At 45.5% G+C, this 13201-nt stretch overlaps 1 protein-coding gene across 1 annotated transcript in view; it reads left to right on the forward strand.

Moving 5' to 3' along the window:
- Positions 1 to 207: 207 nt before the first annotated feature.
- The window catches only part of LOC308164026 (uncharacterized protein KIAA0930-like), a gene marked incomplete at its 5' end in the record, with an annotated part of 18810 nt that continues 5816 nt past the window's right edge, over positions 208 to 13201 (forward strand). Inside the window, 3 exons of the mRNA XM_080538191.1 lie at positions 208 to 315; positions 8481 to 8621; positions 10236 to 10412. Of these exons, the coding sequence (XP_080394317.1) occupies positions 208 to 315; positions 8481 to 8621; positions 10236 to 10412 (426 nt within the window). The remainder of the gene's footprint in view (positions 316 to 8480; positions 8622 to 10235; positions 10413 to 13201) is intronic.

Below are 13201 nucleotides of genomic sequence, written 5' to 3' on the forward strand. Positions count from 1 at the left end.
CAACCAATCCGGTAGCGGTATTGCCCTGCCTTCCCCTACCATCCTAGGTTTCGCAAATTCGCGTCCGGCGAAGGAGGTGTGGAGGTAAGGTGAGTTGAGGGAAAAGCAGTTGTGAAAACCTTTGGTAGGCTGCGCACCTCCAGTTCACTGTGCGTTGAATGTGTTAACGTGTTTAACATGGATCTGAAGTCTGAAAACGTGTTTAAAATGGATCTGAAGTCTGAGCTACTGAAGTCTATCTGGTATGCATTCACTTCATTGGAAACGGAGGAATGCGGCAAAGTCTCGAAGTCCCAGCTGAAGTCCCAGCTGAAGGTAGACTGCTTTACATATATATATATATATATATATATATTATAACTGAAGGTAGACTGCTTTACACTTCTTCTCACCTGCTTACACCATGTGTAGCCTGTACTCCATATTATAACTGTCCTCACTTAACAGTTCAACTAACAACAAGTCTGATCACAAAGGAAATGGGTCAGAAAGGAGAGAGAGATTACTGTAAATGTTTCTGTTGGCACTTTGTTATGTTGTGGCAAACTGGTATTAACTGTTTTGAAAAGGTGAATGCTGTTTCAAGGAATGTGCTCAAGCAATCGAGAAGTGCTGAGCTTATTATCAGAAAATAGCTATGTATTTCACCACATATGTTGTTCTATGACATGGATTCCTTCATCTTGCTTTTTAGCAGGAGAGAGCATCGTGTGTCATTAGATATGAATACACACACTCAACATACACACTCATGCAATGACCATAGAGGTGGTTCTTGTGGTAAACAACTTGCACACAGATAGCATGCAAACACAGTGGCTATGATAGCCTCTGTCGTGTTATTCTATTACAAATACGCGTGAGTCCTTCTGTATTTAAATGTAAGTGTCTTTATTGTAACTCGCTCCATGAGCTCTGACAATACCGGTCTCTCCTGTCTTGTTGTCCCCGCCCACCTGACCTGATGTCACTACGGTGGCCTGTCACAATTACAATAATACCACATCTCTCTTTCTAGAATCAATGGGTAGACTGCCATTGATTCATCAGACCTAGAGGATTATTCTGCCTCTATAACTAAAAGGTCTGATCTGAACCTGATCAAATAAACAATTCTACTAACAACCCTATATATATATATGAACATAAAAAGAGCATGAACACATCTCTTCTCCTAAACATAGAAACATAAAACCATTTTTTTTTTTTTACAAGTCCAACCTAGTTGGTTTCACCACCTCTCTCCCAGATCTGGTTCTAGGAGTAGCTGGTGGTTCTGGGACATTCTGGTCCCTTGGTTCTGCCGAACTCTGCTTTGGGACACATCCCAGAGGTTGCTCAGTAGCACCACCGCCACTCTGCGCCGGTGAGGGCTCCATGGGGATCAAGTCAAGTCAAGAGTCACTTTATTGTCCCATCACTGGGAAATTTGTATTGGGCTTACACCCCACAGCAGCCAACAAAGAGCAACAGACAATACAGGATATTAGCACACAAACAGAAGGCAGACCTGATTAAAACAAGAGTGGAAATAAAATGATAAGCAAGATAAGTTACATTCATCTGGTGCAGTTTAAAAGTTTAACAGAAACGGGAATAAAAGAATTTTTAAATCTATTTAATCTAGCGCGGGGGACTCTGAACCTCCTCCCAGAGGGCAGCAGTTCATACTCTGCATGTAGGACATGGGAGGGATTCATGAGAATTCTACTAGCCTGTCTGAGAGTAGCCTGTTCAAAAATAGACTGCAGGGATGAGTGGTCTTTCACCCCTATGATCTTCCATGCAGTCTGTATCAGTCGGACCAGTTTGGACCTGGCTGGCCTGGATGGCGCCGGTTTCGCCGTACTGTCCCATGAGGTCCATCCACGATGTACGACCGCGGAGTAGGGTGGCTGCTGACCACGATTCCAGTTGCATTTTGATCGGTGACCCACACTTCCTTTCCAGGAGTGAGTCTGTCGAGACTTCTTGCACGATGACGCCGGTTGTAGCTTTGTGCGTCTCTCCTCCTCTTTAACTCTTCTTTCAGGACCACCGCCTCACTGTCGGGAAGAGCAGGGACCAGTAGAGCAGGAAGCGTAGGCACCGTCGTGCGGAGTCTCCTCCCCATCAGAAGTTGAGCTGGACTGTATCCGTTATGCAACGGGGTGTCTCTGTACGCCAGCAGAGCGCGGTATGGGTCGGCTGCCTTCTTCAGGAGACCTTTTACTGTCTTGACAGCCCGTTCTGCTTCCCCATTACTTTGAGGATATTTCGGGCTGCTTGTGACATGACGAAATCCGTAGGACGCTGCAAATGCCGCAAAGGCCATTCCGGAGAACTGCGGCCCGTTGTCTGTCACCAGTTCCTCTGGGATGCCGTGCCGTGCGTAGATCGATTTGAGGTGGTGGATGACATCTGTTGATTTTGTGGGGGTCAGCAGAGCAATCTCCACGTATCTTGATGCATAATCCACAACCAGCAGGTATGTCTTGCTCTCCAGCATGAACAGGTCTGCTCCTAATTTCTGCCATGGTCGCCCTGGGTATTGAGATGGCATCAGCGGCTCCTTTTGGTTCTGTCTCTCTTTGCTGCATGTTCGGCAGTTGAGGACTAATTCATTCAGCTGCTGGCTCAGCCCGGGCCACCATACAGACTGTCGTGCGCGCTCCCTGCACTTTACCACCCCCTGGTGGCCTTCATGCAGCCTGGCAAGCACCTCATTTCTCATTGTTGAAGGGATGACGAGCCTGCTTCCCCTCAGCAAAAGTCCATCCTCTACTGTGAGTAGCGCCTGTTCCGCCCAGTACAGCCTGAGAGCCGGTTCACTGTTGAGTGCTGGCCATCCCTCTGCACTCAGCTGCATCACCCGTGCGCACACACTGTCCCTCTTCAGCTGCTCTCTCAGCTCATCCAGGTAGGCGGTGCTCGCTGGCATGTTCTCCATTATCATGTCCACGTAGATGTTAGTATCCTCGAAGAACTCCTTCTCATCCGGTGTCTCTCTCCTCTTCACAGGAGCACGTGAGAGTGTATCCGCAGTCCACAGGCACTTTCCTGGCACATGAGCAATGGAGTAGGAATAGCGCATCAGGCGCATCCGGAAGCGCAGAATCCGTGGAGGGAGAGCGTCCAACGGCTGAGACCCCAGGAGACTCAGGAGCGGCTTGTGGTCTGTCTCTAGCTGGAAGTGTCTGCCGATGAGAAAGTTGCGGAACCTCTCACAAGCCCAGGTCAGGCCTAAGGCCTCCTTCTCAACCTGCGCGTATCTCTGTTCAGTTTGTGTGAGAGACCGCGACACGTAGGCTACAGGTCTCCACACTCCATCCCATTTTTGGAGAAGCACACTCCCTAAGCCGTAAGACGACGCGTCCGCTGAGACTTTGCACTCCCTGTTGGTGTCGTACATGGCCAACACTGGTGGGGATATTAGTGCATCCTTCAAATCTTGAAAGGCCCTGGCCTGCTCGTAGCCCCACAGCCAGCAGTTCTTCTTTGACAGAAGGTCTCGCAGAGGCTTGTCTCTCTCCGCCAGCTGTGGGATAAACTTCCCCAGCTGGTTTACCATGCCGAGAAAGCTTCTCAGCTCACTCACATTCGTCGGCTCCTCCATCCTCCTCACAGCCTCTGTCTTACTCGGGTCGGGGCTAATGCCACTGGTGGAGATTATATGGCCTAGAAAGGTCACCTCTTCTTTCGACAGGTCGCACTTATCGATGTTCAGGGTGATTCTGGCCTTCTCGATCCTCCCCAGCACGACGTGCAGACGAGCATCATGCTCCTCTTGTGATCGGCCCCTCACCAGCACATCGTCCATGTGGCAGACGACACCCTCCAGCCTTTCCGTGACCTCCGTCACCATTCTGTTTTGGAAGTGTTCGGGGGCAGAGGCGATGCCGAAAGGTAGACGATTGAAGTAATATCGGCCAAAGGGCGTGATGAAGGTGGTGTACTTTGATGAATCTTCAGTCAGAGGTATTTGCCAAAATCCCATGTTTGCATCCAACTTGCTGAATATTCTGGCTCCAGCCAGCATTCCCAGTGTTTCCTCCACTGTTGGCAGGGTATACTTTTCCCGGCACACTGACTCATTGAGGTTCGTGAGATCAACACAGATGCGAACAGCACCTGTCTTCTTGGGAACCACCACGATGCCGGCACACCAGTCAGTTGGCTCCTCGATTCGGCTGATCACTCCAAGGCTTTCCATGCGGGACAGTTCTTGCTTGACCTTGTCCATCAGTGGCAACGGAATCCTTCTGGGTGTCTTCAGTGAGAATGGTTGGGCCCCAGGTTTCAGCCTGATTGCATGCGGCTGTCTCATCTCACCGAGACCACTACATATCTTTGGGTAGGTTGTCTTGAGCGTCTCCATCGTGATACTGTCAAGACGTGCCACAAGCTCCATCTTACTAATAGCAGGTCTCCCCAGCAATGCAGTGTGCAGGTGTCGAGTGACATACACATCCTCCCACACCTCTTTCTCTCCTCTCCTCAGCAACAGCCCGGTGACGCCCACAACATCTAGTGGACTCCTCCCAGGTCCCATCAGTGGCTTAGTTGACTTCCGGAGGGTAGGTGGATCCTTGTCTCTGTAGATCTCTTGAAAAACAGTGTGAGGCATCACTGTAACATCAGCACCGGTGTCTATTTTGAATGGCACACGTCTGTCATCGATGTTTATGTTGACCATCCATGGCTCACCGTCAGCTGTGACGCTGCCTAAGAACACGCAGTCCTCATCCTCTTCACAGGAGCAGGAATAGTCCTCTTCAACCTCATGTACAGATTTGGATGACTTACACACACGCTTGTAATGCCCCATCTTCCCACATGAATGACATTTCACCTCATTAGCAGGGCAATCGCGCTGTGAATGGGACAGAGAGCTGCCGCATTTATGGCACTGGACATTTTTCCCCTTTAAGTATTGGGCACTGTGTGGCTTGGCTGGGTAGCTGTTAGCCTGTTGAGGTTTGTTTTTAGCATATGTCTTGCTACTGCTCTTAAACACTCTGTCTACACATTTAGCATCACTTGCCTCTGTCCTGGTGTCCCCTCGCAGAGAAGATTGCTGTCTTTTCACCTCTTCACTCTGCCTCGCCATGTTTATTGCCTTTTCCAGGGTCAAGTCCGGGTCCAGCTGCATGCGTTCGGACAGCCGCTTATCCATCAGTCCAACGACAAGCCTGTCACGAATCAGCTCGTCATGTAGCACTCCATATGTACAATGCTCCGCCAGCGCATATAGTGTCGTCACAAATGAGTCCACCGTCTCGCATTCTCCCTGCTTGCGCATGTTAAATTTGGCACGCTCGTAGATAACGTTCTTCTTGACTACGAAGAAACCCTGTAATCCATCGCGCACCCGTTGGTAAGTACGTCTTAGAGCATCAGTCAGATTTAGTCCACGTAAAATATCATCCACCTCATCGCCCATACAATATATTAGCGTGTTGACTTGATTCTCTTCAGTGCTAACCGTCAGGTTACTTGCCAGACGAAATCTTTCAAACCTGCGTATCCATTTGGCCCACTCTTGCGGCTTTGAAAAGTCGAAGGACTCCGGAGGCTGGATGCTGAACGTAGCACTTGAAGCTGGCGCCGCTCTCTGGACTGCAGCTGCTCCCGCGTTAGCATTATCCACCATCTTTTCTTCCTCCCTTCTCACCGTCACGAGCTCAAATGACACTGTCGGCCGACCTAACTCTTAACACTCACTTACAGGACTGCTGACACCATGTCGTGTTATTCTATTACAAATACGCGTGAGTCCTTCTGTATTTAAATGTAAGTGTCTTTATTGTAACTCGCTCCATGAGCTCTGACAATACCGGTCTCTCCTGTCTTGTTGTCCCCGCCCACCTGACCTGATGTCACTACGGTGGCCTGTCACAATTACAATAATACCACAGCCTCAATACCAGGGGAGGCTGGTGGAGGTAGAAATCCAGCCTCCACTGATACACACACACAGAGAAATATGTGTGCTGAGCTGCTGAGTCACTGTCAGTCTCAAAGTCCATGTTGTTGCTTGTCCCATTTACATTGACATGTTAACCATTTAGCAGACACTTTTATCCAAAGCGACTTACAATTAGAGATTACAAAGACAGTCTCCCTTACCCAACCTGCACTGCAAAAAGTTAGCTCTCAAAAACAAGAGAAAAAGCAATAAAATGGGGGAAATATTACTTAAAATAAGCAAAACTATCTGCCAACAGAACAGGAACATTTCACATGCCAAGATGTTCTTAAAACAAGCAAAAGCTATCTTAAAACTTGTGCAGTCAGACAAGAAACAAGCGTATATTGCCTTGATTTGAGATATTTAATCTTACTGAGATTAACTTTTTGCAGTGTGTTGACATCGCACGTTATCAGAGTAACTGTAAAACAGACATACTACTATACATACATATACAGTCATTCAACAATCATGCTCTCCCTCATTCAGTCTCCGTTTCCTCTGGCCTGTCGAGTTCAAACATGTCACACAGTGCTGCTGAGAATCCCAGGAAATAGCGGGCAGGTGTCCAGACATGCTCTCCCTGAAGACCAGTGTGTGTGTGTATGTATGTGTGTGTGTGTGTGTGTGTGTGTGTGTGTGTGTGTGTGTGTGTGTATCTGTCTGTCTGTCTGTCTGTCTGTCTGGCTTTAGAGGAGTTGTTGCAGGGGAACATTGCTGCTCTGGACTTTGTTGACAATTCTGTTTCACATTCCATGAACACAAAGCCTGTCTGTCTGTCTGTATGTACACAAAGCTGCCATAAAGAAGATATGTGATGTTTGCTGTTAAAGTGAGGCTACAGGTTCTGCCAACAAAGTATAACCTCGCCCTCTGGTAATCCTGAGTCATTATGAGCCTTTTGGTGGTATAAACCTCAGTGTGCATCAAATGGAATCAGTGGCATCTAACACTAACATGCATTCATAGGCCTTTACATTACCAGGCACGACCACATTGTCTACTTGATTAATGGCTAGTGAAGTTAGACAGGCATCACCATCAACAGTTAAAATTCACAATAATTCCTGTGTTATGACAAGTTGGTTAATGATGTCAAGGTTTTTTCTAATGTGCCAAACACACCTAACAACATTGTTGTTATTGTTGTTGTTGTTGTTGTTGTTGTTGTTGTTGTTGTGAAGGAGTGGTGACTATGGGGGTATTCCATCAATGTCGCTAAAGGAAAATCCAGGCTTATTTTTGAGAACTCTCGCAAGACTGGAATAAGCCTGGATTTTCCTTTAGCGACCTCGATGGAATACCCCCCATGTAGAAAGAAGTAGGCTGCTTATTCCATATTTACATGGAGGAAGCCATTTCTACAAAACTGTTAAAATACCAGCCCCTACTTATTACTTATTAGCGGCATTGCCTTCAGGTGTCAGCTAATAATACCGATATTTGCCAGATATGAACATGTGAATTATCTGATGGTATGTGGCTTATTGCAGGCCTCCACAAGATACAACCAGGCTCAAACATGATCAGGCTCATAAACAAGCCTACTGTAGACAATTGACTATCATCACCAAGCACACCCCATGTATACGGACTACCTAAATCTTAAACTCACAGACACTTGGTCTGATTCGGATTCTACTACTTGAACTATCTATTTTATTAGGCTAGTATTTGTACTGCTAATTGTATCATGTCTTATTTGTGAATTATGTCCTGTACTATTGTCACTTTTTAAATCTTGAATTATGCCTATTACCTTATTGTCTTGTGCTGCAATGTCAGGAACCAAAGCCTAATAATTGTACTCTCTTACACACTTGTGTAATGTGACACAACAATGAAACTTGAGCTAAAAGCCAAGCAGCTTGCTAGATATTGCTGTTATATGTTAACTGTTGTGGGAAGCTTAGTTGTGTGGAGAAGATGATGTATTTATGACGATCTGTATGACCTTTGTTATATTTAGGATTCTACTGATGGAATAATAATAATAACATAACTTTTATTTGTGTAGCACTTTTCCTGCAAACGTTGCAGCTGTACTGTGAACCCAAACAAAGTGTGCGTGTCAACTAAGGCTCACAATGCTGTTTACACTGTGTTGTTTGCTTTTCTCATTGACTTCCTTGGTTTTTAAGATCAGTTGGTACTTGGTACTGTAATCTAAGGTTCATTTCAGTATATCTCATGGACACCTGTACTATTGACAATAACAATTCAAAGTGTATTATATTGGCCAGGGTTAGGGTTAGGGTTAGTGTATTTGTGCATAGAATAATGTCGCCCCCCACCTCCCATCTTTGTTGATGATTATGTATCAATCCTAATCAGAGAAATCCAATAAAAAAAACAATAATCAACCAAAAATAATTATGTTAAATGATATAATAATGATAATCACAGATAGTTACAACTACATATATGTCAAGCCATGAGAATACTACCTGTACTGCCTTTAGGTGTGATAGAACATGTGTTTGTGTGTCTGACGCAGGTGATAGAACATGTGTTTGTGTGTCTGACGCAGGTGCTCTCCTGTAACCTGTACACAGTGTTGAACATCCCTCACGACCCCGCCACCTTGGAGGAACACTTCCAGGACGATGATGACGGCCCGGTGTCGACCCACGGCTACATGCCCTACCTCAACAAATACATCCTGTACAAGGTACATGCCCTACCTCAACAAATACATCCTGGACAAGGTACATGGGAGCTCCACCCCCCATCCCTAGAATTACAACCCTTCTTTTTCATCATACTTTTTTACATTTCAGTCCAAACCAGACGGGACCTGACAATACTAACCCTAACCCTGACCCTAACCAGACGGGACCTGACAATACTAACCCTAACCCTGACCCTAACCAGACGGGACCTGACAATACTAACCCTAACCCTGACCCTAACCAGACGGGACCTGACAATACTAACCCTAACCCTAACCCTAACCAGACGGGACCTGACAATACTAACCCTAACCCTGACCCTAACCAGACGGGACCTGACAGTTGATTTGGGCCCAGCGGTGCTCAGGTTTGCCGTGACAGAGATACGTCTTGTGTGGCTGTGCCTCTCTGTCACTGCTCTGGTCAGTGGTAGATGCTCTGGTCAGTGGTAGATGCTCTGGTCAGTGGTAGATGCTCTGGTCAGTGGTAGATGCTCTGGTCAGAGGTAGATGCTCTGGTCAGAGGTAGATGCTCTGGTCAGAGGTAGATGCTCTGGTCAGTGGTAGCAGCACCTGGGGGGTATTCCATCAACGTCACTAAAGGAAAATCCAGGCTTATTTTGATAAATCTCATGAGATTTAGGATTGTCCTGGATTGAGACCTGGATTGTCCTTATGATTAGACATTATTGGAATACCCCCCTGTTCAATTAAATTATTTTGTTGTTGTTTTTTCCCTTTATTGATGCAGGGAGTCTCTCTGAGACTAGTGTCTCTTTCAGGTGAGCCCTGCTTACAAAGGCACATGAGAAACAAAACAAGAAGCAAAACAAGAAAGAAAGGTCAAGCTAAATTAATAAATAAATACAAAGTATACAATTTAAGTCATACTATGAGCTATGTGAAACATATGGGTTCTTCTTTGACAGTTCATCTTAAACTACCTCAGAGACATAAGGGAGTACAGGTTTAGAGAATCAAGGATTTTGTTCTAATATTGTGGTGCAAAAAAACTAAAGGTCTTAAAGGTCTTCCCAACTCAGATTGTACAAAGAGAACATCTAGAGTTATCCATTCTTGGGTGTGAGTCGTATAACGATAATTTGTATTTCTTAATTTCACGAGTGATGTAAGACACATCACAGCTTTTGTCGTAGCCTTTTGTGAATAAATAGGATGTCATAATAAATAGGAGGTAATAATAATAATAAATGGTGAATTCAATATGCACACAATTACCCTCAAATAAAAGCTGACAATCTATACTTATTATACTATACCTCATAATAATAGTTTGATTTCAAATCCAAACTTTTGAAGTACAGAGTCAAAAGAATTATAAATGCTTCACTGTCCCAGTAATTATGCAGCGCACTCTATCCATTAACAACTTTTTTTTATTTGTATAAATACAAATACATTTATCTTAACACATAAATAATCAAGATTGATTACAACTTCAACAACATGATTATTATGTAAGAAAATAACCTAGCATAGCTACTATCATTTTGGTATTATTTTCTAGAAAACAAAACTGTAAGGAATTTCAATGGAATTGACCCCATGACCCCTCAATGACAACCAATGACTGAGATGATGTTGTATACTCAGGTGAAAGGGGGGACGTTCGACAAGGAGAAGTTTGACGACCTTTGCTGGATGATGTCGATGAAGAAGAACTACCGAGGCGGGTCGGAGCTGTGCCCCCAGAGAGACAGCTTCAGGTTGTTCTGTCTGTTCAACCTGCTGTCGGAGGACAGATACCCGCTGGTCATGATCCCAGAGGAGGTGAGAGAGGGAGGGCGGGGAGATGGAGGGATGAGGGAGGAAAGGGGAGAGAGGGAGGGCGGGGAGATGGAGGGATGAGGGAGGAAAGGGGAGAGAGGGAGGGCGGGGAGATGGAGGGATGAGAGGAAAGGGGAGAGAGGTAGTGAGGGGAATAAAAAGATAGAGGTAAGGGAAGTGTATTCTGGGTAGAGATTAATTCCTGGACACAAAGGCTCCATGTTAACATTCCATTACGTTAATGCCTTCCAGTAACTAATTAATCTGATCTGCAGTGCAAACCAATGATGAGTTGATAACATCACAATTATAACTCAACCTAAATACATGGCTATGTGCTCCTTTTTAAAGCTGCTTGTTTGTAACTTGTTCTAACCTTTAATGGGCATTTTGAATGTATATCTCATGTTAGTTGTACAAGTAGTTACCGTATGATAGTTGTGTTGAACCAACTGGAGAAAATACAATATTTTTTATGGCAGTCATGGGAGGGATTAGAAAACTGAGATCAACACTTTCCTGGCAGATATTAATGAGCATCAGGTTGCTGGTGATGCTCGTTTCATCTGCTATGGTCCATCAATACAATCTCATATAAACTACAGTTTTCACTGGACTGAGCCTTTAACATAATAGCATTGTTAGAATGTCTAAATCACATGTAGTAACACACCTGGAAGCGTTGTCATGACGACCATACTTTTATTTGATAGCCAAAGATGTACCGCATGCTTTGCATTGTTTCCCCGCCACCGCGATGTCCTCTGTTTACACAGGGTTGTCAAGCAGAAAGGCTGTGCGACGAGGATGGGATTGCAGAGCACAATGGATTAGCAGTCCATCGCCTTAACCACTCGGCCATCTCGTCATGCACTCATGTTGAAGAGGTAGCGCTTCCGGTCGGATCCTTAAAGCCCTTGACCATGGCATTTTGCATGAGTGACCTGATGCAAGATCTGTTGAAGAATTGAGCCAAAGCACTTCCATTTGGTGGTCCCAGCTGGTGAAACGTTTAGTCAAAGGGCTCGTCCGGGATTTGAAGTCGGGACCTCTCGCACCCTAAGCGAGAATCATACTCCTAGACCAACGAGCCGTCTGAATAAACCATGCCCCTCCCCCGCAACTGAGCCTTAGGTTGGGAGAAGTGTCCACCCTGAAAGGCATAAAGAAGGGACTCTTTCAGATCCTCTTTTGTTTGGTGTATCCTGTCCGGCTTGGCATGATGTGCTGCCTATGTTGAGTTCAAACTGAGGCTCTGTAGCTCAATGGATAGGGCATTGGACTTCTAGGCTTCTCTGTAGTAGGAATTCAAAGGTTGTGGGTTCGAGTCCCACCAGAGTCGTTTGGTTTTGTTTTCTTCTCAATACAGATGATCTGCTGCAGCATTTTTTTGCCTTGTCGGCACCATCTCCTAGTCTTCTTTCCTGTCGCTGGCATTGTTCTAACGTTTTTTTGGAACTGAGTGATCTTTTTAGCCCGTCTCTGTGGCGCAATTGGTTAGCGCGTTCGGCTGTTAACCGGAAGGCTGATGGTTCGATCCCACCCAGGGACTTGCAGGGATTGTGATAGACTCTCCCAACTGTCAAATACTCTCTTGTTTGGCTTACATTAAATCCAGCCCGAGGCTCTGTTGCGCATTGTAGCTCTAGGCTTCTACCTTTTAGGAATTCAAAGGTTGTGGGTTTGAGTCCCACCAGAGTTGTTTGGTTATGTTTTCTTCTCAATACAGATGACCTCCTGCAGGGTTTTTTAGCCTGTGGCTTCCATATTGAAAAAGTTTCTGCGCTCAAAGAAGTTGTTCGATGATGTCCCATTTGAATGTGCTCTACGAAAGATGTACCGCATGCTTTGCATTGTTTCTCCACCACCACGATGTCCTCTGTTTACACAGGGTTGTCAAGCAGAAAGGCTGTGCGACGAGGATGGGATTGCAGAGCACAATGGATTAGCAGTGCATCGCCTTAACCACTCGGCCACCTCGTCATGCACTCATGTTGAAGAGGTAGCGCTTCCGGTCGGATCCTTAAAGCCCTTGACCATGGAATTTTGCATGAGTGACCTGATGCAAGATCTGTTGAAGAATTGAGCCAAAGCACTTCCATTTGGTGGTCCCAGCTGGTGAAACGTTTAGTCAAAGGGCTCTTCCGGGATTTGAACTCGGGACCTCTCGCACCCAAAGCGAGAATCATACCCCTAGACCAACGAGCCGTCCTAAATAAACTATATGAAAAAGCTGTCCTGGACAAGGCTAACAAGATAATCGCAGACCCCCAACATCCGCTCTCCACAGAATACGAAGTTCTCCCCCTAGGTAGAAGGCTTCGCATGCCAAGATGTAACTATAAGCTCTTAAAACTATCATTTGTCCCATTCTCCATTAAACTAATCAATTCTCTCAAGCAGAAACGATGATTAGGACATGATCACCAGCACCTGCACTTTATCTTAGACACCACTTGAAGGGCCATGCGCAATATTCGAAAACACCACTTGAAGGGTTATGTGCAATATATATTTATACCAAATGATGCCATGTCCAGGTGGAAACTGCTGCCAATGTCACTCAATGTTTGTTGCTGTCCTGTTGTTTACTTTGTCTACTGTATGTTGTATGTATCATCACTGTTGCACTTGAAGCATGAAAGTACCATGCCCAAGACAAATTTCCCCTCGGGGACAATAAAGTACAATCAATCAATCAATCAATCAATCAAAAACCATGCCCCTCCCCCGCAACTGAGCCTTAGGTTGGGAGAAGTGTCCACCCTGAAAGGCATAAAGAAGGGACTCTT

Source organism: Nansenia antarctica (genome assembly GCF_963989245.1).
Source record: "Nansenia antarctica genome assembly, chromosome: 8".
Taxonomy (NCBI): Eukaryota; Metazoa; Chordata; class Actinopteri; order Argentiniformes; family Microstomatidae; genus Nansenia; species Nansenia antarctica.